Here is a 23,572-nt window from a genome sequence, read left to right as displayed (position 1 = left end):
TGGAAGCTGCTGTGGGTTGAGCAGCCACACATTAGAGGATGTGTGTATATATATATATATATATATATATATATATATATATATATATATATATATATATATATATATATATATAGGGAGAAGTCAGGGTTGAGTTGAAATGAGAGAATGTTTTGTGAAACTGTAAACCCTTCCAGTTAAGTGGCTGTGTTGAGCTATTAGCACAAGAAAAACTTGCCCGACCAATAGTAGTTTGTGTCCTCAATTCAAAAGTAACATTTAAAAACTGATTTAAACATTTGTTTAATGCTGTTGTGAGTGGCTTCACCTTTCCGGTACTACCAGAGCAGATTGAAGTGTTTAGCGTTCCATTCCCCAGTCCTGTACACAGGTCTGCAGTGTTGGGTTTATGCAGTTGAATTGCACATCATTTGTACAATAAATAGTTTGAACTGGATTAGATAATATGTAGCCCCGTCTGTTGTTCTGCTGCCTAGAATTCCACCAGTCAGTTAGCCTTTGATTAGGGAGTCAGTGGTGTAAATGGACACTACTATTACATTTTGTGTTTATTCTTGCAAAAATGCAAAGTTTAGTTGCAGACAAAAATCTAACATTTAACAGCCTTTCTACGTCTTCTTTGTGTATTTGTCTGAAAAAATAACAGCTGACATATTTTTGCCATATATCTGGAAAACCACATATCTAATTGTCATGAAACTTGGTATTAACATTATTTAGCATAAATTACAGAGAATGTCAGATTCTGGGGATATAGGGATGTGTCTGTCTGTCCGTTCATCCAGCCGTCTGTATGTTACGCTTACATGTTTGCATATATCTGGATAATCACTTATTAAATTGTCATGCTTGTTAATCTTACCATTACTGTTACTACTGGCTTGATTCATTGATTGTGTAATACCATACACATAAAAACAGGTTTAAACAACAAGAAGCCAATCCTTCATGTCTGTGTAATGTGAATCAGCTCAGTGTTCGCTATGTGAATTCTTAAATCATTACGAATGTGCACAAGTGGCTTGTATAGTACATGCCAGTGTGCAATACAGTAATGCAGTGTTCCCTACACTCCTCCTCACTCCTGCTACTGGGTGTAAAGAGGCATGTCTGTATGGGAATGAGAAGAGTCTCTTCAGCCTAGGCTTGTCTGCTGTTAGCACACCATTCTCCCCTACTGGGGGGATCTCATTTAATAGGACAGAATCTAAATGTTCTCAGTGTTTTGGATTCTACTCTGTCACTTGGCAGGCTATTCCATGGGTGTATAACTGTGTAAAAAAGTGCTTCTGTGTTAAACTTACTTTTACTCAGGGCCCATCAATGCCCTTGTTGTTTTCTCTGTGCTAAATGTGAAGTAGTGGCTTGGGTTAACTTTATCTATACCATTTATGAGTTTGTAGACTTCAGTCAAGTCCCCTCTTTCCCTTTCCTTTTTTGAAGAGATTTAATTATTTGAACCTGTCTCTACAGCTCATGTCGTTAAGTCCTGGAATCAGCCTAGTTGCCCTTCTCTGTACCTTCGAGTGATGAGCCCACTGTAACCCCAGCTCCTATTCAAAGTCTACCATTCATTTTATACTGCTAACCTAGAATGTTACATCCAGTATCCAATCCTTTCATGTAATTTCATGTATGTAACACTAAATAGTGGTTATAGAGCTACAGAACAGCTTGTCTGACTCATGATAATACTTGTTGATTCCACTATGTAACACAATTTTTGTTCCTGGGTAGTAAGTGTTATTTCCTAATTGCTTATGCCTCAAAAGTATAGAAAATGGCTATTGTTCCCCACAAACTTTGCTTTTGTGACCAGGACAGTGATATTTTGAAATTTACCTATTTCCAATGAGAAAATGGGCGAATTTGTGTCTTTTCGTTCACATAAAGTCAGAAAAAAACAACATATGAATCCAAATTAACATGTATTTATACTAAAGTAATACAAAAATGACTACAAAAGATTTAGAAGTGAGTAGTTTTTCGAGATTTACGATTATACTGTAAATCACTTTCACGAATCAGCCCCCAAATGTAGTCTCCCATCATGTTCTCGTTATACTGTCCTTGGTAGCGGCGTTCAAAGTCCAGTATATCCTGGTGGAAGCGCTCGCCTTGCTCCTTCGAGTACGCTCCTGTGGTCTCCTTGAATTTATCAAGATGAGCATCAAGGATATGGACTTTGAGGGACATCCTACAGCCCATTGTGCCGTAGTTCTTCACCAGAGTCTCAACCAGCTGCACATAGTTTTCGGCCTTGTGATTGCCCAGGAAGCCCCGAACCACTGCGACAAAGCTCTTCCAAGCCGCTTTCTCCTTACTAGTGAGCTTCTTGGGGAATTCATTGCACTCCAGGATCTTCTTTATCTGTGGTCTGACGAAGACACCAGCTTTGACCTTTGCCTCAGACAGCTTAGGGAAGGAGTCTTGAAGGTACTTAAAGGCTGCCGACTCCTTATCTAGAGCTCTGACAAATTGTTTCATAAGGCCCAATTTGATGTGCAGTGGTGGCATCAGCACCTTCCGGGGGTCCACCAGTGGCTCCCACTTGACGTGGTCAGAGGGTTCCCGCCAAATTCTTGGGATAGCGAACTTCATGGCTCTCTTTTCCCAGTTGCTTGAGTGGTCAGTGGGTTCCCCCCATTCTTGGGATAGTGAACTTCATGGCTCTCCTTTCCCCTCTGTACCATCCTACAAAAATACATTTATTTCACCCATGACTAATGTGTAAGAGATTCTCGCAACATTTTTCATATATGATATATTTTTTCAATAACATTGAAAATTGTAAAACATTTTAAAATTAAAAACTTTTACAATTTTAAAAATTTTAACAAATTTTATAACATAAAATTCCGAGCAACAATTGTCCATCTTACCTTCCAGAGTTTTTTTGCAGTGCTCGCAGGTGAAATGAGGTGCCCAGGGTTTGTCTTGATCCCCGACAGGCATGCCGAAATATGCCTTGTAGGCCTCACACATCTTAGCAGATGCTTCCACGGAGTACTTTTTCGCTCTTGTCTTGATAAATTGGCCGCAGACATAGCAAAATGCGTCTGCCGGATGCTTGCAGCCTCTTGATGCCATTTCAGAAAAATGCAGATATGTATCCACTTAGGCAGCTGGAACTAAACTGAACTGGTGGGCTTAAGGCCCCTGTATTTATACTACTATTTATATTACTGGAAAGTTCTAGAAAGTTCTAGAAGTTACTCCAAGTTTACTCAGCACTGAATCTATCTGGAATGTTCTGGAAAATAGGTAAATTTCAAAATATCACTGTCCTGGTCACAAAACCAAAGTTTGTGGGGAATAATAGCCATTTTCTATACTTTTGAGGCATAAGCAATAGGAAATAACACTTACTACCCAGGAACAAAAAAAAAAAAAAAATTGTTATGCGGTGTTCTTAATAACAGATTACAGATGGTTTAAGAATCAGGGAATATGAAAATGAGAGACTGAGAATAGTGTGATACCCCCCAGACACCACACACACACGCAGTGACAGACTGAGAATAGTGTTTTTAACAGGTTCCTACGATATTGTGTACTCACCTATTTTGAACTTTGCATATGATTCATATCAAATTAGCTTTATACTGGGCTTATTTGTATGTGAATATCATAAGGAGCTCAAAGCAACCCACGAACACATATGAGTGAGTGTAACAACAGGGCTGGTGAACCACCGTGAACTGTATGAACTATCCTTAAGAGTGCAGAAAATATCAATCGTGTTCACAGCGCTGTATTGGGGCATAACCGTAGAAGTGTAAAAGAACAATATAGGCTATGTAATAACCGAGAGAGATGGACACACGGATGACGTTTCTCACATTTGTATACGGCACAAAAGCAGCTCCACAATCGGGTGAATATATATTTGTCCCTCCCTAATGAATTATTAAGTGCAACATCAATCACATTGAATATAAAAGACAAAAAGTGCAATTCTAAAGTCTACAAGACATACAAGTGCCTAATTTTGGTTTGGAAGTGGAAAATGAATTCTTAACATGCACAGGCATGATGGATTATCCTGACAGTGACTGCATCTGAGTTTGTCACCACCTTTTAAAAAAAAAAAAAAAAAAAAAAAACTTTTGTGCAAAGTCCATTGCCGAACATGTATTTAAGAAAAATAAAAGTGTGCTCAGTTCTCATTGCTGTGAATGAATGGGCCGGAAAGGTCCACTCTGCGCTCCGCTCCCCCGCTCCATATAAAATGAGCCCGTTCAGGTCCACTCACACGCTCTGGTTGCTAAACTACTCAACAGCATTGCTTATTTCTTATTGTTTTTCAGCCTGACTTGTTGAATTTCAAGAAAGGATGGATGACCAAACTGTACGAAGACAACCAGGTCAGTCGGCTTACGTGCATGTTTTACTGATTCAGTGTGATAAGAATTAGATATTAATCATATGTATTTGCTTTCTCATTATTATTACCGGTCCCCTTCTATTGTGCAGATAATCATTTGTTCAGCTTCATTTAGGATATGCCAATATGCAAATACCAAGTTGTATACAATGCAGTGTTTACTAGAAACACATTGCATTACTTTTGTATGTTTCCTTTGCTGCAACACATTTATATTCACACATCATAGGTGAAGCCACAAGAGGATTACAGCGGTATATCCAGTTCATGCTCCCTTCTGCAACAATGCTGATGATTGAAATGAGTGGTGTATTGTGGGAACCATCAGGAGGGAACAAGATCTTGATACACTGCGATCCTTGTGAAGGCATGACACACATACGCAGCACCACTATCACTGTCAATGTGACAGAATGGGACTGCACAGACCAACACGATATAGTAGCACTCAAATCAAAACCAGAGCAATGTTTTCCAAATGCTGTGCTGTACTGGCTGTGAATTAACCAATCACAGCCAAGTGGTGACAACTCGTGCTTGCCTGGAAAAATCATGAATGACAGTGTTGTCTGCGGAGGTGTCCAAGCATCCTGAAGTGTTTGATCCCTCCCATATTTCATACAAGGATGCTGAGATGAAGACAAACATCTGGCAAGTCATAAGACCAAAAATTGGACATGCAGATCAGTGTTTTATACATCGATCCTAATGAGCATCCTTCCTGTGAACATAAGTTGCTCTTCCCTCATGGTATCAAATGGATACTTTGGAAATTAGTTTTAGTATGATTACTTTTTTAGATGCTGCTTGACAACCACTTTTTGCAGAAAACCTACAGATCGTAATAGTTTTCTAAATGCATCTAGTTACCATCTGCTTCCATTGAAACGTATTAAAACGTAGTCAATTTCTTAGATTAAGACGCATCTGTGACTGACGATTTTACATTACAAGCTGAGAAACAGACTTTTGATGAAAGGATATAAATATACTTGGGTCAATCATGCATTATCTAGAAGCATGGCTCTTAATGGAGATCAGTTACTTACACATCAGACATAGAAAGATGAAAGTAAACTTTTTTCTACTTATTCGTCAATTTCAAATACGATAAAAAACATAATACAGACTCATTGGCACATATTGTCAACTGATCCCAAATTAAGATCTTTATGTTTACACAACAAAAAAAGTTGAGAAATTGATTTGTTAAAGCAGACTTTTATTCCACCTTCTCATTTTTTAACAACGATACCGCAAGGTAACTTTCCTTGTTACAATTGCACATGTTGCAATGCAATGATAAAAAGTGATTATAATTACTCATCCTAAAATTAATAAGCAATTTAAAGTAAGAGGTAGGATCACTTGTGTAGTCTATTTGTTGAAATGCCCTTGTGACCTTTGCTGTGTGGGCAAGACCATCCGGGAATTGAAAACATGTATAAGTGAACACAAAAGTGCTATTTGAAATAAGGACATACTAGACATGGAAAAGGATGTAGCTAGGCATTTTAGTGAAGAACAACATAGTGTTTGCACTCTCAGATTGATGGGGATTGAATTTGTTAGTACTCCATGTCGGGGTGGAGATCGGAATAAACTTTTATTGCAAAGGGAAGCCTCTTGGATACATGCTTTACAGTCAGAATCGCCTGATGGTGTGAATGAGGAACTGCGTTCACAACGTTTTTGGAATTTCTTTATCAATGTGGGTAACATCTTAAGATACTGAAATTGCTCGATATAATTAATTGATGGATGTTATTGTATAATTGAAAGTTAATTGGATGGTTAGTGTCCAAGGCACTTAAATGTCTGTCCAGTGTGTGTGTGTGTTTTCTGAAACATTTGTACTGCACTGATGAAGGCCAGTAGCTGCAATGTGTCTGAATGAGCATGAATTCTCTTGTTCCACAGTTTCTATAAAAAATGTTTGTTTTTTTTAAATAGTAAAGGTACAAGCTTGATAGCTGACACTTGGTGAGTGCTTGGCGTTCCGTGGCTAAAATGTTTGTTTAAAATCATATTTTTTCTTTCGATTTAGTGTTGCTAACCTAGTTTGCCATTTACTATATTTACATTTTTTATATATTTATATATATTTAAAAAAGTAGCTTTTTAATTAGATTTGAACAGACGCAATATTAGTTACTTATTGGACATGTAAAATATATCGAAAACTTCTAAAATGTGAAGATTGACAAATATGTTTCTAGTGATAGAAATGAAATGCTTGTGTGAGATTATCTGATAAAATACAGACTGTAAATCTCAAAGCATTGTGTTTTGTGTATATGTTTATGAATTTTTAGTGAGAGTAGTGTAGGGAAAGAATCCCCCCCCCCAAAAAAAAAAAATTCCCTTATGGTGTGAGGCCAGGATATGCCTGCTGTGTTCTAGCTAACCATCAGGGGGACAGCAGCACAACTTCAGGTTAGAGGAGGAAAAATAGCTGTACAATTTTGTACAATAAAATAAATTAAATCAAATTGTCAGATGCAAAGCGCTATGCGGTTTTCATGCAGCCATGGCACTTTCATGAGAAATGTGAATTCCCAAAGCACAAGGCATCAGACAACAAAGTTAGGTCATTTAGGAGGGAATGGCTCACATAGTTCCCTGTCAAGTATGAAATGTAACCATTACTAATACCTAATGGGTATTTTAACCTAAAGACCATGAAACCTGAATAGATATATCAAAGCTGCACATCGTGCCTGTTGCGCAGTCCTGCCTGCCCCCCAAGGTCATTAAAGGAGGTCTACGAACAGATAAGTGTCATTACTTATATCTGCTTATTCGCTTGTGTAATTACTCTGTTACTGCGATTGTTGTTATGTTGTTATAGTAATTGCTACTTGCACGTATTGTGCACTTAGCCGTGGCGGCCTCGTGCCCTGCACGAAGCCAGCGGCTCCATCGCCCCTCCCCCTGGATCGTACAACCTTAAGTCAGCTAACTGTGCTCTCACTCTCTCTCAGGCTGCTAAAGTTGCTATTAAATGAACTGCTGTTTGTTTGTATTCATTTGTCTAGTGGAAAAAGCATTGGTTTGTCCTGACTGATCAGAGCCTGAGGTATTACAGAGACTCCGTTGCTGAAGAGGTAGGTGCCAAACACAAAGTACAATTCCAAGGAGGTTATGATGAGGTTGGGCAATACACCATGGGGTACTGGGTTCATTTCTGGTCACCACAGTACCAAAAGGACATCGTGGCACGGGAGTCCATCCTAGAGCAACCAGACTAATCCCAGAGCTTAAGGGAGTGAGCTGTAAAAATAGGTTGAAAGAACTGAATCAAGTTAGAACAATATCTTAAAAGAATACTTTAAGTGCAGCACAGAACCAGGTTCAGAGGACACAGCTAGAAGTTAAGGTGGCGATAGACTCAGGACCGAGGGAAGGAGACACTTCACATAGAGAGTGGTGAGGGTATGCAATGGGTTGCATAGTCTTGTTGTTGATGCTGAATTACCCAGATCCTTTAGTCCCAACTTTACTAGATTTACTAGGAACTGGACAAGCTTACGTGGGCCGAGTGGCCTCCCATTCGTAAATGTTCCTATGTTCAACGAGGCAGGGTAGTTTTTTTTGTCCCTTCTTCACTATGTGGCTAGTTAAGCAACTGCATGTATATATAACCCCCATGTGAAACCCCTGTATGTTTCATTTGAAATTCCTGGATAGTTTATTAGATTGCTATGATTGCAATGTAAAACTTAGATATTTTGATCGCTTTCATAGTTTTGGAAGTCACTTTAATTTGCTCAATGAGGAACTAACAAAATTGTCCATCATTAAAACATAATTTGATCGTAATATGCATCATACAAGTAGCCCATCAGGACCATCCCATATTTTTTATCTCAATACACATTGCATGGGGACCTGCATGTCAAGATCAAATCATGACATTAATGTATTGTTACACCCCTCTAAGGAAGATATATGGAAGATAACATTAACACACCTTGTTGATGTCTCTCCTGAATCCAGGCTGCTGATTTGGACGGTGAAATTGACCTCTCCACCTGTCATGATGTCACAGAGTTTCCTGTGCAGAGAAACTATGGGTTTCAAATACATGTAAGTGACATGGACTTTTAGAAAGCTGCTGCTCAAAACATGTGTCTAATTGGGTACTGTATACCTGTGTATTTTCGGATTCAGTTTAATCAAAGCTAATCCAAGCCCGAGTGTGTTTTCTCTCAGTATCTGCCTACTGGCAGCTCACTGTCCACTTGGGACTTGCCCGAGGACTCATTTACAGTGAAAATAAAACTTGTTTACTCAAAAGCTGCATGGGTAACCTAAAGATAACCTGAAGCTTGGTCACAAGAAAACATCTGCTGTACTGAGAATGAGGCATGGAGCTCTGACAGCACTGTTGCCATGGGTAAAGCTGTCAAGCACATCAGCTCTTGTTATGACTTCATCAAATCTTGTAATCCCCCTCCTCCTGTCTAGACGAAAGAAGGAGCTTTCACCCTCTCTGCAATGACTTCAGGGATCCGGCGCAACTGGATCCAGGCTATCATGAAGAATGTCCGGCCTGTAACTGCTCCTGATGTTACCAGGTAGGGTACTAGGGAGGTACACACACCATATGTCACGCCCCCATTGGAATGTTTTAGAAGCAGCTACACTTATGTCACTGAGAATGTAGATCTCACAAGGCATTTGAAATGTTTAAACCACTACAGGATCTATAGAAATAAATTAATTGTGTTAATATCACTTATATTTTATTTAGATGTAATGGCTTATAATATGTTTATAAGTGTTGAGGGGCTAACTCTGATGAAGTTGAGAGTTTATCTTCTCTTGTACTCTTTAATGTATCTTTAAAACACCCAAGTGAATCAGACAGATTCAGGGAGTCTTGCACAATCGCACACCCTACGAGAAGTGGGATTTTCTTGTAATCTGCTTCAAGATAAATAAAAAAGTGCATCTTCCACTTATTTAAATGTCTAGCGTGCTTCTCATGGGATCACCAAACTGTGCTATACAAGAACGATTAAGGTGCTGACAAAAAACGGTACAATCTAAAATGAGGATATTCTCGGGTGGGTAAGTGACTGGCAAACGCCCCAGGTGAAAGTGAAAAAGTGTGCAGCGATAGTTTGAATTGAAACGCTGTCGCTATTTTTACATGTGGATAAGGCAGGTTTGCAGTAACCCAAGTCGTTGCATTTGCAGAGCTGGTAGCTCTGAGATGTTTGTGTGTCCTCTCAGTGTAACTAAGTGCTGTGTAATACTTTTTGTTTGTCTCTCTGTGTAACTAAGTGCAGTGTAATACTTTCTGTTTGTCTCTCTTCCCTCTTTTCCACTGGACAACTGAGCCGCGCCGGGCCCGTACTGAGCCCTCATGGTGCGGTTAAGGGGAGCCTGGGTTGTTTTTCCACTGCAGAGCCGAGCTGTGCTGCTGACGTCACACACAACGAAAGACAGCTGTTTTTAATTACTGTTATTAATTAACTCAGTTTACCAAAAGATGTGCAAACAAATGATATTCAAAGATTTATAGACCAGTGGTACAGCTGTATCTTGTATCACTGTATTTTGTAAATATATTTAGGAATGTCTTTATAATCCACACATTTTACTGATTATTTCAACTTACTAATGTTCAGTTAGTTCTGTTGAAGGGAAAAAGAAAGGTTTTAGAAATATGATTTGTCAAAGATATCCCACTTAAGGATAGTTTGTTGTTTTTTCTAGTTTTTTGTTTGGGTGCTTAAAAAAAAAAAAAAGCTGCGTGTGTGGTACAGCTGGATTTTGTATGTGTGGTACAGCTGGACAGTATTTTGTTTGACTATTTTTGTAAATAAGTTTAGAATTGTTTTATTTTCACTTTTTTCTTTATAGTAATATAATAAAGGTCGAGGATGAGAAATGTGTTAGAATTTTGTGTTTTTGAGTGTGTTAGTTAAGTGTACCTTACCTGCCGGATTCAGATGTCTTGTGAGGCCACAGTTTCATGGTTTGGTTCTTGCTCGGCTCGACAAATAGCTAGTGGAGAACTACCAGTACCCATACAGTACTGAGCCCTCATGGGTCGGTTCTGCCAGTGAAGAAGGGGTAGTAGTGTAACTAAGTGCTGTGTAATGCATTCTGTTTATTATAGCCCAATTCTAAGACATTGTCTCTATCCTGTGTAACCTGTGGCAGCTCCTTCTTCTGCTGCTTGTTGTTGGTTTTGTGTGCCGTTAATGTTCTCAGCTGAACCCTTCTTGCTATTTCTTTTGATTTCCATGCTATCCCAGGAAAAACTTCTCCTTGAAACTGTCAGTTCTGCAGCCCAGGTTGGAAAGCTTGCTTTGTCTTGTGTTAATGTCAGTAGAGTTATACAAGTCAGAGGCTTTACCACCTTCCCCATCAAAGGTACACATTCAATTGTACACTAGTTTACTTGGTGACTTCTTGCTTCATAAGAAACCATACCTGTACCTGGTTGGGTTTTTAATTTCCTAAGAGCTTCCTACCTCTTCCTCTACAAATCTACACAGGAAGACACCGTTGTAAAAGCAAAATGATTTTTTTCTAGCTATTCCAATAACTTTTACCAACTGAAATGCGTACACAACTGGCCTGTCTGAAATGTTTAAAACATGAAAGCGTAAGGGGCACTACCTGCTGAGTTTTACCTTTCCTGGGTAGATCTGTGAGTGCCAGTATTTGAATAGCATCCTGTAATTCCACAGTGCAGTTAGCACCTGCACTGCTGTTAAAGCCCGGTTCTGAGGCTGAAAACAGGCTGAATCTACACACAGAACAGCAGCGGCAGATTGAAACCTGTCTCTTCACAATCTGTTTTGGTGTGTCCCAGACAGACTAAGGGCTGGATCTCAGACCATCTCCTCACTGCCCAGAGGAGCGATCAAAATAGACCTCATCACCATACCAGGGGCCTTCCTAGATGGTTTTTATTAATAGCATGCTATGCACAGTATTTGTTTACCAACATGAAGGCACACAGAACTGCAGTCTTTCTTATTGTATTTCATCTTTATATTTTAATAAATAAACCCTGAAGGAGGTGCTTGAGAATTGTTTTAAATAAAAGAAAGTAAAAAAAAAAAAAAAAATTTGGATAGTTTGAAAGAAACTTGATGAATTCAATGATAAACATTTCGAGTAGAAGACTTTCTCAATGAGTCGAAATGTTTGTCATTGAATTATTGCTCTTTTATTATTTCTAAATGAAGCACTATTCTCTGTTTAATAGTTAAAGGTAAAACATGAATGTGCACTTATTCCACGCCACTGTTCCTTGTGTTCTTCAGTTCATTGCCGGAGGAGGCCAAGGTGCACTCTGCCTGTGGCAGCACGTCTACATCCGGGGAGATCCAGGAGAGTGAGGTGGACGGGGGCAGCACTGAGCAGCACAGGAGCCGGGCACGAGAGCGTAGACGAGAGGGCCGCTCCAAAACCTTCGATTGGGCCGAGTTCCGCCCCATGCAGCAGGCCATGGCGCAGAAGGCCTTGTCTCCCTCCTCCTCGGACTCGGCTCAAATCAGCGAAGCGGCCAGCCAGAACCCCGACAATATGACTGACCTGGAGAGAGAGCGAGCCCAGCGCAGAGAGGAGCGCAGGAAGAGGTTCGAGAGTGTCAACGCTGCAGAAGAGGCGACCCGCATGGAAGTGGACCGGGCACCAGCCTCGCCCGAGACCAAGCCTGTGCAGGTGGAGATCGAGCAGCGCTGGCACAAGGTGGAGACCACGCCGCTGCGTGAGGAGAAGCAGATCCCCATCGCCACGCTGCGCGAGGAGAAGCAGATCCCCATCCCCATCCCCATCCCCATACCCATCGCCATGCTGCACTCCTCTGTGCCCACCTCGGAGCCACTGCCACCACAAGAACTAGCAGCCTTGCTCGACAAAGAGGTGTGTACAAATAAAACCTGTGAGTGCTCACCACTCGGTGAAAGTTTATTGTGTTTAATCATAGAGTAAAACCTGTCCAATCTGGCGTCACTTGGTTCTGGTAAATTGCACAGGATTAAACTGGGTTGTGCTGGATTGCAGAGTTACTGTAAAAAAATCGAATAATGCATTTAAAAAAATGATAAAATGACTATTTGAACGCTTTAAAACAACTTCATTAATTTACATATACTGTATAATAAGCACAGTTATGCTTCAGCTTTAAACATGACAGTTTCTCAACACAATATTTACCTGTTATTGGCACGAGCCTGCTAAAACCATTCCCATAGAAAGTTTACTTGTTCGTGCTGTAGCTGCAAGAAAATAATAGAGACACCTGTGAATTAACCCGTGAAAACTAGAAGCACAGCAACTATTCACATGGAGAACCAGGAGGGACGGTTGAAGAAGCATTACAGAGTTCTGTAGGATACAAAGTGGAACAACTGAAGCTCATTTTGTTTTTTCCATTGCTAGCTGGGGAAGACTCAGAGAGAGCTGAGCAGACTGAAGCAAGAGAATCACCTCCTACAGGAGCAGCTGGAGGGGGCCCGTGACCGGGAGCACAGTGCACGAGAGGGCTACATACTGCAGGTAAGTAACCCCAAAGCACAGTGTACGAGAGGACTATGTACTGCATGTAAGTAACCCCCAGAGCACAGTGCACGAGAGGACTACATACTGCAGGTAAGCAGCCCCAGAGCACAGTGTACGAGAGGACTACGTACTGCAGGTAACCCCCAGAGCACACTGCATGAGAGGACTACGTACTGCAGGTAACCCCCAGAGCACACTGCATGAGAGGACTACTTACTGCAGTTAAGCCCAGAGCGCAGTGCATGAGGGGACTACGTACTGCAGTTAAGCCCTGAGCACAGTGCACGAGAGGACTACATTCTGCAGGTAACCCCCAGAGTACAGTGCACGAGAGGACTACGTACTGCAGCAAGCAACTCCGTCAAGGGGTAACATTCACACCAGCATTAGCTTGAATAGATTTGAGTTAATAAATAAGTCACAGTCCACATGATTTCCAAACTCAGTAGACTAACAGATCCATTGTGATAATGTTTAAGAACCTTCCCTTTTAAAAGCACTTCCATTTTGTGATGGATGTTCCATATATTGAGAGACAGGAATTTTGCAGGCTATGTGAAAGTATAATATTCACTAATGAGAATGGGACTGATTTACATGCATGACTAACTTTAACTGAGTGTCACATCTTTGGAATAGCTTTGGAGCATGTACTCTAAAGCAAAGGGCAAAACAAGTACAAAAACTTTGGGCTGTGCTTTCTCTTCTCTTGATATCTGTGTTTATATATACACATCCTGACTTGCATGTCTTGTTGCATTTTTTTAATTCACATTTCAACTTGTTTTGGGTACCTCTTTGTTTTCTTTCCCAATAAACAGTAGTACGTGGGACTACCATTTTTTATGCTCCATTTAGCCTACCTTGGTTTAGCGTATTGATAGAAGTATGCATAGCCAAAGCAAGTTTTATTGGCCAAATTAAAGGTCGTAACAAAGGTTTTATACCAAATCACACTGGCTTTCACTAGTTCCTTTCGTGCAGCTTTTCATTTGAAATCCCTCTGAAGGTACAGCACCCCTTTTCTTTAAGTTGTTCAGCAGAGTGCTAGAGCAGAAGAAGGCTATGACAGCACTTTCAGACTTGTCCTTAATTATTCACTTGAGCCAAATAAAACATTCACTATAGCAGAGGTAGAACCAGATAGTCGAATAGAAAAGAGACAGTCAACCTTAGAGACTGGTAGTCGACTAATCGCACCCTTCAGTTCAAAGTAGCAGCAGAGCAGAATTTTCCCACCATCAAATCTACAAACTTAACAAATTTTAGTATTGTATTTTAATTGTATTAATTGAAACCCTAAGTAATTGTGAAGCAGCCATTATCAAATGAGTTATTTATAAACATATTTAAGTGGTGACTATTTAACTGTTAGTAGTAGTTCTACCCCTGAACAGTGCTTGATAGAGTAATAGCAATGAACTCCAGGTCCAATGCTAAAGTGGCAAAGAATTCAGCCATTTGCTTATCCCCAGTGTCAGTAAAGAGGTGTATGGCATGTGTTTGAGTTCTATCTGGATAAGGTCTCAGTCCTTCGAATGGAGCTCTGGTGACTCCATAGTGGACACTACAGTTTTATACCCTCAGAGACTTTTTAAAGTGAACGAAATGTTTCAGTAATGCAAATTTATTGCACAATAAAGGGCGGTGAAAATATACTGAAATTAATAGGTATTTTAAAACCAAAGAGACTGCTTTGTGATAGATTAATATCTGATATAAGTTACTTCAGACCTCACTTAGGTAATGCATGCTTTAGTCCAAAGATATGCCATAGAATTTTGTATTTATACTGTAATTTTTATCAAATAAAAAGCACAGCGGAAAGTTTTGAAATGTTTGCAGCATCAAAGAATGCTCTTTCTTTAAATATATTCAACCAGCCAGCCCTCAGGTGTGTGACTCAGTGTTGGGAGTAAGGAGTATTACTAACCTAATGTCTAATCAATCTTTTAAAGACTGACACTGCTGCTTCTCCTATGGGTTCTTGGCAAAGGCTCCATAAACTTAACCAAGACCTTCAAACCGAAATCGAATCCCAGCGACAGCGACAGGACCTGACTAACCAGCAGGTGCAGGCTTTAAAACGAAACTATGGGGAGGCCAAGGATGTGATCAGGGACCACGAGGTGGAAATCCAGAACCTGCAGACCAAGCTTAACAACGCCATGGACGGAATTCAAATTAGCGAACAGGCCATAGCAAAAATGAGAAGCGATCTGCAAATGGAGAAGGAGAAGTTCATAGAGGGTTTGGAGGACTGGGAACACAATGAGCAGACCTTGCGCTCACAGTTGAGAGACAGTGAGAACAGACTAAAGGACGTGGAGGCCCTACTGCTAGAGAAGAGCCAGGCTTTGAGAGACCTGGAAAGACAGCAGGCCTTGCAGAGAGACTACCAGAAGGAGGTCCAGAAACTTCAAGACAGACTTACCGAAGTCACTAGCCAACTTGTCATCACAGAGCAGGCTCAGGGTTTAAAGGAGGAAAGGGTACAACAGAACTACGAGATGCTGCGTGAAAGCCATGAGAAAGAGAAGGAATCATTGGCTCTGAGTCTAGTTGAAGCCGAAGGGAAGGTCAGAGAGTTTGAGGACAGGCTGCAAGAAGCTGAACAGCAGGTTGATAGTCTGCAGAAGGAAAAACGAACCACCACTCTGGAGAGCAGTGAGGTAGTCCACCATCTTGAGGAGGAGCTGGTCATCAAGAACGTAACCATCCAGAAGCTCACCAAAAACATCCGAGACCTGGAGGAGGTAAAGGATCAGCTTACCTGCCGTTGCCAGGAGTTAATCAATCAGATCACGGAGGCAGACAACGAAGTGGCCAAGCTGCAGTCCCGGCTAAAAACAGAGGAGACAGATTATTACAACCTGGAACACTCTTACGAGAAGGTTTCAGAGGAGTTACAGAAGATACATAAAGTGATCAGTGAAAAGGATGAGGAAATCAAGCAAGCCAAGGAGATGTACGTGAGACTGATGGAGAAGAAAGACCGTGACCTCAACGAGGCCCTAATTAAAATGGCGGCTCTTGGAAGTAGCTTGGAGGAAACAGAGTGCAAGTTGCAATTGAAGGAGGAGCTGATCAGTAAGATAGGTCACAGTGGTTCAGAGGCAGGTAGTGCAGTGCAGAAAGAAGGATTGCAGTGTAAGCTTGAAGCTGCAGAGGTTCGCATCACTGAGCTTGAGCAGCTTATCGATGACATGCAATTGAGTTACAGCAAGCTCCAGCTGGAAAATAGTAAACGTCAAGAAGACTGTGACGACCATGAAAACATCAGAAAACAGGAGTCATCAACAGTTTTAGATCAGCCACAAACCACCAGCGTTAGACCAAAAGTGAAAATGACCACCGATACTGGGGCAGTACTGTCTAAAAGGCAGAGGATATGGTTCTCAAGCATTCATTGTCAAAAGTATGGCCAAGATGACACGAGTAGTACATCCTCAGATACCAGTCAGGACAGGTCCCTATCTGAAGAGAGTGGGTCTTCAGATCCACCTCATCATTATCTTCCTTCTGCCAACACAGACCCAGAAAGATTTATTTTAATCATCCATTCACTTGAAACCAAACTGTACATCACAGAAGAGAAGCTTAAAGATGTTACTTTAAAGCTGGAAGAACAGCAAAGCCGACAGCTGGAATTAATGATGGAACATCATAGCAAATGGGCCAAAACCGAAACGGAGCTAAGGGAGCAACTCGGTGAAAGTCTTTCCAAAGTAGACACATTAACGGTACAGCTACGGTTGGAAATAGACAAGAGGCTTACATTTGCACAGGAAACTGTTTGCCATATCAGAGCTATCCGTGTTACATGTGAAAAGGCCCTAGTTTGCTTGGAATCAGGCAGGGAAAAAGTCCAGTCCATCCTTGCATGTCATAAAGAGAACAGCACAGATCAGCAGCTTCACACATTGTCAGAAATAGAGGTTGAGTTAGTTAATGCTGCGATTCACATAGGGCAGGGATGGAACACTTTAGAGGAACAGACTCTAAAATGCCAAGAAGCGCTAGACAAGAGCAGGGAGAATGAGATATCTGATGAAGAGAAGATCAAGCTGTTTGCCAAAACATTAGCCTTTGAGGCTTTGGTATTAAATAAAATGGCTTGCTCAATACAGAATCCAAATTTAGATCTATTGTGGAGTCTCAGTGAAGTACACAAGGAAGCAGAGAAATTGAAAAGCAGTGATGAGTCGTATGTGGCTATTGCATACACAGACGTCTTAACACAAAAGCTGATGTTAGAAAGCGAGTTTTGGTCAGAGATGGAAAAGCTCCAAACCCAATTCAAAGAAACTGACAACAGTGGTCAAGAAAGCAAACCAGAGGGGCCCAGTTTGCTTGAGCAAGCTGGTAAGACTGTCATTACCAATGCCTGTGTTAAAGCCGAGCTGACATTTGCAGTGCAGAATTTGAAAGAGTTTTATGAGCAGAAAATCAAAAAAGTTGAGGGAGATCTTCTCAAAGCTCACAAGGACCTGCAGCAAAGGGAGTTCACTTTGAAAGAAATTGTAAAAGCTTGCAAGACACCAGAGTTGGACAGGGTTATTCTTGAGGTTGGTGATGAATTTAAGAAAGAAAGGAACAGAAAATTAGCAGATGTTAGCCCGCCTGAGCTTGCTCCATATATAGAACAAATACAGATGGAAGAAGCCCATAATTTAGCAGTACTGATGGTAGATCAGCATCTTCAGTATGAAACGTCTCCCTGTAGATTAGCAGCTGTAGAACCCTCCAGCCTGGGCCGAGATAAACTTGCAGATGAACTCAAACAGCAAGCTCAGGTCCTGCAGCGTTTGTCCCAAGACATGGAGTCTACATGTCACTCGCAAACAGTCGAAATTCACGACAGATTGCTTAAAGACAGATTGCTTTCCCACATGCTTCCTGGCTACATGTTCACCAATGAAATCAACAACAGTCCTTCACTGTTCATGAGGGATGCACTAATTCAGGCACAGACTGCCTGTGTAGCCTGCAGGATTAAAACAGACCACGAGAAAGACTTAAAGCAGTGCAAGGACGCCTACAGCAATATGGACGCTCTGTGTCAAGAGCATGCAAAGAATGTCAATTCCATCCGGGAGCGGTATGAAAAAGCCTTGCAGGAGGAGCGGCACACTTTTGCACAAGCCATTGCGATTCTTAAAGACGAAAACCAAGCCCTGAAAGCTGAGACTTCCCATCACCTGTCGGAGATCTCCCTCCTGCAGAGCAGGATTCTGAAGATAGAGGAGAGATTCCAGCATGAAATAGAGCTGAAAAACAAATACGAGCTTGAGCTTCATCAAGTGCAGCATAAACTCACTGAAGCAGAGGGGGCTCTTAGGAAGAAAACGGCAGAAAGCCAACGCAAACTAGAGACTGTTGTTCGTGATATTGAAAGCATGGAAGTACAGCATGAAGATCAGGTCCAAAAGCTGGAAGACAGATTTCATGGTAAAATACAGGAGCTGCAAAGAATACACGAGAAAGAGATGCTACGTTTGCATGGACACTACACTCAGACGATTAAGGCTTTGCAGCTAACCCTGGACAAATACAAGTCTGAGGACCTGGAGTCCTCTCGCTCAGAGTCTTGCAAGCATCAAAAAGAGCCCAGGCCAGAGGACAGCACTGCCAGGACACAGACGCAGGGAGAGAAGACAGAGGTGGACTCTGTGACTGTGCTGAGGGAACGGATTCAGGAACTGGAAGCCCAGATGAATGTCATGAGAGATGAGCTGGAGCACAAAAACCTGGAAGAAGACGTGTCCAGCCTGAAGGAGAAATACCAGAAAGACTTTGAGAACTTCAAGGTTTTTTGACATTTTTAGTTCTAGATTTTAGACCCCATCTATTGCAATGACTATTGATTTGTATTGCATTGGTTCAAACATTTAAACAACAATTTTAGTCCTAAATACGTAACTCTGTCTAAACAATGTCCAAAATGTATTTTTGATGACATTGAGAGAGACTCTTGTTGGAATGTTTGTCAGTTAAAATACAGTATAAAAATGTCTAAAACCATTTTCCAGTTAACGGTTTTTATTTAATTTTGTAGCAAACATTTAGCTTTTTACAAAATGACTTACAATACATATTATGGTCATTGCTGCTTCATTAGTTACCATAGTATTTCATTTTCACAACAATCATTTTACGTTCAAGGTGCTGAAATGAAAATAACATGCCATTGGTGAATGATGTTTGTTGTTGGAATACTCTCTTCTACCAAAATGATTTCATAATTGTCCCCCAAAAAATAAGCCCATTTAAATGTATTGACCTATTCATCTTTTCAAAACTTTAAGCCTTTTCACTTATCAAATGTATGTTTCTTGTCATTTTCTGAATGGAATTTTCCATGAGACTTTCAGTATATTGCATCTCATGTCAAAACTAAAAGTAGCTTATGAATACTAACCTCTGCATAATCCTAGAATATTTACATTTCTCAGGATGCATTTTTTTATTTCAGATGTAATGTTTAAATTCAAGTTTGTTTACCAATAAAAACAAAGTATAAAATTTAAATGTGTAATGTTACCGATAGAAAGAGAGATTGCTACAAATCTTAAGTCTTTGAATAAAAGAATGCCTATATCAGTTACACGTGGATTCCAAACAAACATCACATGTGCATTTTTCCTCTCGGAACAATCTGTTTCTTATTAAGTTATTATGTAGATGATTAATATTCACTAGCAACTAGCTCGGCCAGTCAAAGCATTACATATGTTTGTTTTTTTTAACTCATCCACTGTGAGTTTAATATTAAAATAAATCCAATTGTAATTCCTGTTTTCTTAACATCCTTAACTATTAAAAACTCAATAGAGCTGAATTTGGAAATTCTAAAAGATGCTAATAAATTCAGTGGCAAAGGTTTTGACAAGAAGACTTCTATTATCTCTTCTAGTGTTTCTATTTTCACATAGGACTAGCAGTAAATAAGTAAAAAAAAAACATGCCTCATGTAATGCCTTCGATTAAAGTAGTAAAGGCGTTAAAATCCATTACCCATCTTGATTAGCTTCAGGAGTCAGCCCAGAGTAATGTGCAAACATAAAAGAAAAAGAGTTGCAGTTGTTGTGTTTTTTTTTTTTTTTTTAACTCTTTGTTCAGATATATAGCCATAACTAGAAGAGCTGTTAAAATTATCTCTGAAGTTGCCTCACTAGAGAGCGACTGTCTTCTTGTCCGGGCTGCATGCTGTACCACAATCATCACGCAGGCATCCACTCATCCATCCTGTGCAGGACAGAAAGTCCCTTTAAAGCAAATGTTAATCTGCATCACTCACCTCGCTCACTGTTTCAGCAAAGGACAGTGCGTGTCAATTAGGGAAGAAATTCTCTCTGTCCTGCAGAGAAAGCATGGGGGCCTGACAGGGAAGACAGAGACTTTTTTATAATACGGACCCTGAATAGGAATGGTAAACATACAGCAAAATTGAGTCACAATGATACTGATGCTAATACAAGGGTGGTAAAATGGATTTCAAAACCTTTAAGAACTAGCTTACAACTTCAGGACTTTTTAATTGAGAATTGCTTAAAAACGAGTTGGTCACGTCCTTTCTGTTTCCCAGGCCACATGTGAGCGTGGGTTCGCTGCCATGGAGGAGACGCATCAGAAGGTGCTCGAGGACATGCAGAGGCAGCACCAGAGGGAGGTGGGCAAGCTGCAAGAGGAGAAGGAGCGCCTACTGGAAGAGGAGACGGCCGCCACTATAGCTGGTAAACCTCTGATTCCAGCCAGTGACAGAGCAGTCAAACCTCTACAGAAACACTTACAGGGTGCTTCAGAAACACTTAAACACTCATTCAGAATTTGAAGGTTAAACTATAACTATTGATGTGTACTCTTTCCTGTTTGTTATAGTTTTACCTGTGCCAATTACAGGATTCAATATTAAAAGAAATAATAGTCATTTGTGTAATTCTGGACAATTTCCAAGCTAACTGGAATCAAAGAATTACCAGCGCAAAGCTCAATGCGGTAATGTTTTTCACATAGCACACTAATTAATCGCAATATATGCATTTTTCATACTTGCACAATTTGCATGCCAAGGGGACACTGACGGCTGGTTTGCACTTGTACTTCCTACCATAAGGCAAAATGAGAAACCAGTCATTGATTAACACCTGCACTGTCTACCATAAGGCAAGATGAGTCATGCTAAAAAGTAGGAGTCTCCTCAGTGCAATATGTTCTCTAGCTGCAGGGGAAGGAAAATACAAACCATATTGTTTGAAACGGTTTAGTTTAATTTAAGAGTTTTGAGAAAAAGTGTAAGTCTTGTGCAAAATGTTAGTAAACCTGTCATACTGATACAAGAGGAGCCAATTCTGACAGAATGGAGAGAGTTAAACAGTGCTGTGTTTCTGTTGCAGCTATTGAAGCCATGAAGAACGCACACAGGGAGGAGCTGGAGCGGACACAGCGTGCTCAGATCAGTGGGATGAGCTCGGACATCGAGGAGCTCCGGAGACAATACCAGTGAGTGGAGACAACAAGGGGACCAGGGGGCAAATCCCAGTGAGTGGGGAGAACAAGGGGGCAAATGCCATTGAGTGGTGAGAATAAGGGCATCAGGGGGCAAATGTCAATGAGTGGGGAAAACAGTGGGGCAATGCTAGTGTTTCTTTTACTCAGGAACGTTTGCTAGGAGAATTTTTTTTTTTTCTAAACATTGCAGTGTGTCCAATTCATGCTCCCTCTTGCAACAATGCTGGTGGTTGAAATTAGTTGTATATCGTGGGAACAGAAAGGAGAGAGCGTGATCTGGATACACTGCATTCTTTAGACTTTTTTGTTTTTCTCCTGGCAAATGCTGAGAAAATAGGTAAATGTTGAGAAATGTGTTTCCCGGCCCATTGTGAGGAAGCTGCTACCAAACTTCGTCACAACATAATAAAAATAACCATGGATTTTCATTTCTCCATTACCATTAATAATAGTCCTCACGGACAGCTTGCCAATAAACATTATTGTAGCATTAACATGTTCCTGTTCAAATCCTATGTGGTACAGTTGTTTGTAAAAGAATGTTATTAATTTACTTACATGTTCTGGCTGTTGTGTACGGCTTCGTGTTTTTTTCCTTGGCTGAAGCGGTGAAGAGTTCTGTAAAAGGGGAAAAAAGAGGCAGTATGTTTAAACATTTAACACTGTGATAAGGACAACATGAGACTCAAAGGAAACGATACGAACAACATGAAACTCAAAGTTAACGATACAGACAACATGAGATTCAAAGATAACGATACAGACAGCATGAGACTCAAAGGTTACGGAATGCATTTCTTGTAAACACTGCAGGGGTTTCTTTAACAAACTCTCAAAAGGTACCTTCCAAAGCAGTGTCTGTCATTGCACTATTGAACATGATCCTGGATTTCTTCTGTCAGGGAGGAGCTGCAATCTATCCAGCGGGAGCTGGAGGTCCTGTCGGAGCAGTATTCCCAGAAGTGTCTGGAGAACGCACACCTGGCACAGGCCCTGGAGGCAGAGAGGCAGGCCCTCCGACAGTGCCAGCGTGAGAATCAGGATCTCAACGCACACAATCAAGTGAGAGGGGCACTGGAAACAGCACAAACTAACACAACAACACACACATACAATTACCTGAGAGGAGCACTGGGAACAAACACTAAAACCATTACAGTCTCAATGTTCTCCTTTTCAAGGTCACTTTGGATATTAAAGGCACCATTTACAGTCCCAAACCCATCAAAGTTCTGTTAAATGGGGTAGGGGTCAGTGGGAGGGTCTCACCATGGTTTCAAAGAGGAGTCGCAAGCAGTTTTATTATTATTATTATTATTATTATTATTATTATTATTATTATTATTATTGGAAGTGGACAATGCATTTAAATACTGATTATTACTGATTATTCTGAAGTTAGAGTGTGTCATTTATAAATAATTATACTGCAATAATGAGGGCACACCAGATCAGACATGTGTCTTTAAAGGGGGTCCTAATTGAAAAAGAACCACATATGGAGTTTAATAGAGAGACCCGCCATGTGTATAGGTGTTAGTTTTGATATTGTTACTGATTTATTTTAGTTATATACAATTAAATATGTCAGTCAGTAGGACAAGCAACATTGAGGTGATCATTTGGTATACTAAGGGTTGCAGTCACCTGTTACTGTTCATTCAAATCCAATTCAATTAAAATAAACAAACGCAAACCTTAGAGACTAAGTATCTTGGAGTGTGTTCACTTACGTATTGGTTAACACATAACCGTTTTGATAAAGAAGCCACTTCATGTGCTGCTATGTGAGAGTAGCTTGCTGCTGTGAGTTTGTAAGGTAGTGTTCTCCGAGTTGCTTACCTGATAAAGGTGAGAGTAGCTTGCTGCTGTGAGTTTGTAAGGTAGTGTTCTCCGAGTCGCTTACCTGGTAAATGTGAGAGTAGCTTGCCGCCATGAATTTGTAAAGTAGTGTTCTCATTGCTAACCTGGCCAGGTGGCCGGTGAGCTCAGATTTTCACCTGCAGAGCTCCTCCAGAGACCAGCATGGGCTGTAGAGCTCCTGGGGTAAAGAGTATAGTAAGTTTGGGGGATGTTAGCAGTACTACAGTTCTATTATATCTAATTAATTGGACGTTCACATGATTATATGAAATGATTAAA

The 23,572-nt window shown here is 40.6% G+C and overlaps 1 protein-coding gene across 7 annotated transcripts in view; it reads left to right on the top strand.

The window, feature by feature from the left end:
* The window catches only part of si:ch73-103b11.2 (myosin phosphatase Rho-interacting protein), a 253,084-nt gene that overhangs the window by 215,265 nt on the left and 14,247 nt on the right, over positions 1 to 23,572 (top strand). For 5 of the 7 annotated variants that reach the window (XM_041229193.1, XM_041229192.1, XM_041229189.1 and 2 more), the window contains 10 exons: positions 4,311 to 4,367; positions 7,426 to 7,494; positions 8,387 to 8,476; positions 8,858 to 8,967; positions 11,680 to 12,280; positions 12,800 to 12,916; positions 14,878 to 18,729; positions 20,508 to 20,655; positions 21,316 to 21,421; positions 22,333 to 22,492. In XM_041229193.1, the coding sequence (XP_041085127.1) occupies positions 4,311 to 4,367; positions 7,426 to 7,494; positions 8,387 to 8,476; positions 8,858 to 8,967; positions 11,680 to 12,280; positions 12,800 to 12,916; positions 14,878 to 18,729; positions 20,508 to 20,655; positions 21,316 to 21,421; positions 22,333 to 22,492 (5,310 nt within the window). The remainder of the gene's footprint in view (positions 1 to 4,310; positions 4,368 to 7,425; positions 7,495 to 8,386; positions 8,477 to 8,857; positions 8,968 to 11,679; positions 12,281 to 12,799; positions 12,917 to 14,877; positions 18,730 to 20,507; positions 20,656 to 21,315; positions 21,422 to 22,332; positions 22,493 to 23,572) is intronic. The other 2 variants (XM_041229195.1, XM_041229196.1) reach the window with 1 other exon arrangement.

The sequence above is a fragment of the Polyodon spathula genome, chromosome 26 (genome assembly GCF_017654505.1).
Source record: "Polyodon spathula isolate WHYD16114869_AA chromosome 26, ASM1765450v1, whole genome shotgun sequence".
In the NCBI taxonomy this organism is placed as follows: Eukaryota; Metazoa; Chordata; class Actinopteri; order Acipenseriformes; family Polyodontidae; genus Polyodon; species Polyodon spathula.
Note: the sequence above shows the minus strand (reverse complement) of the source record. Positions and strands in the feature narration are given on the sequence as shown.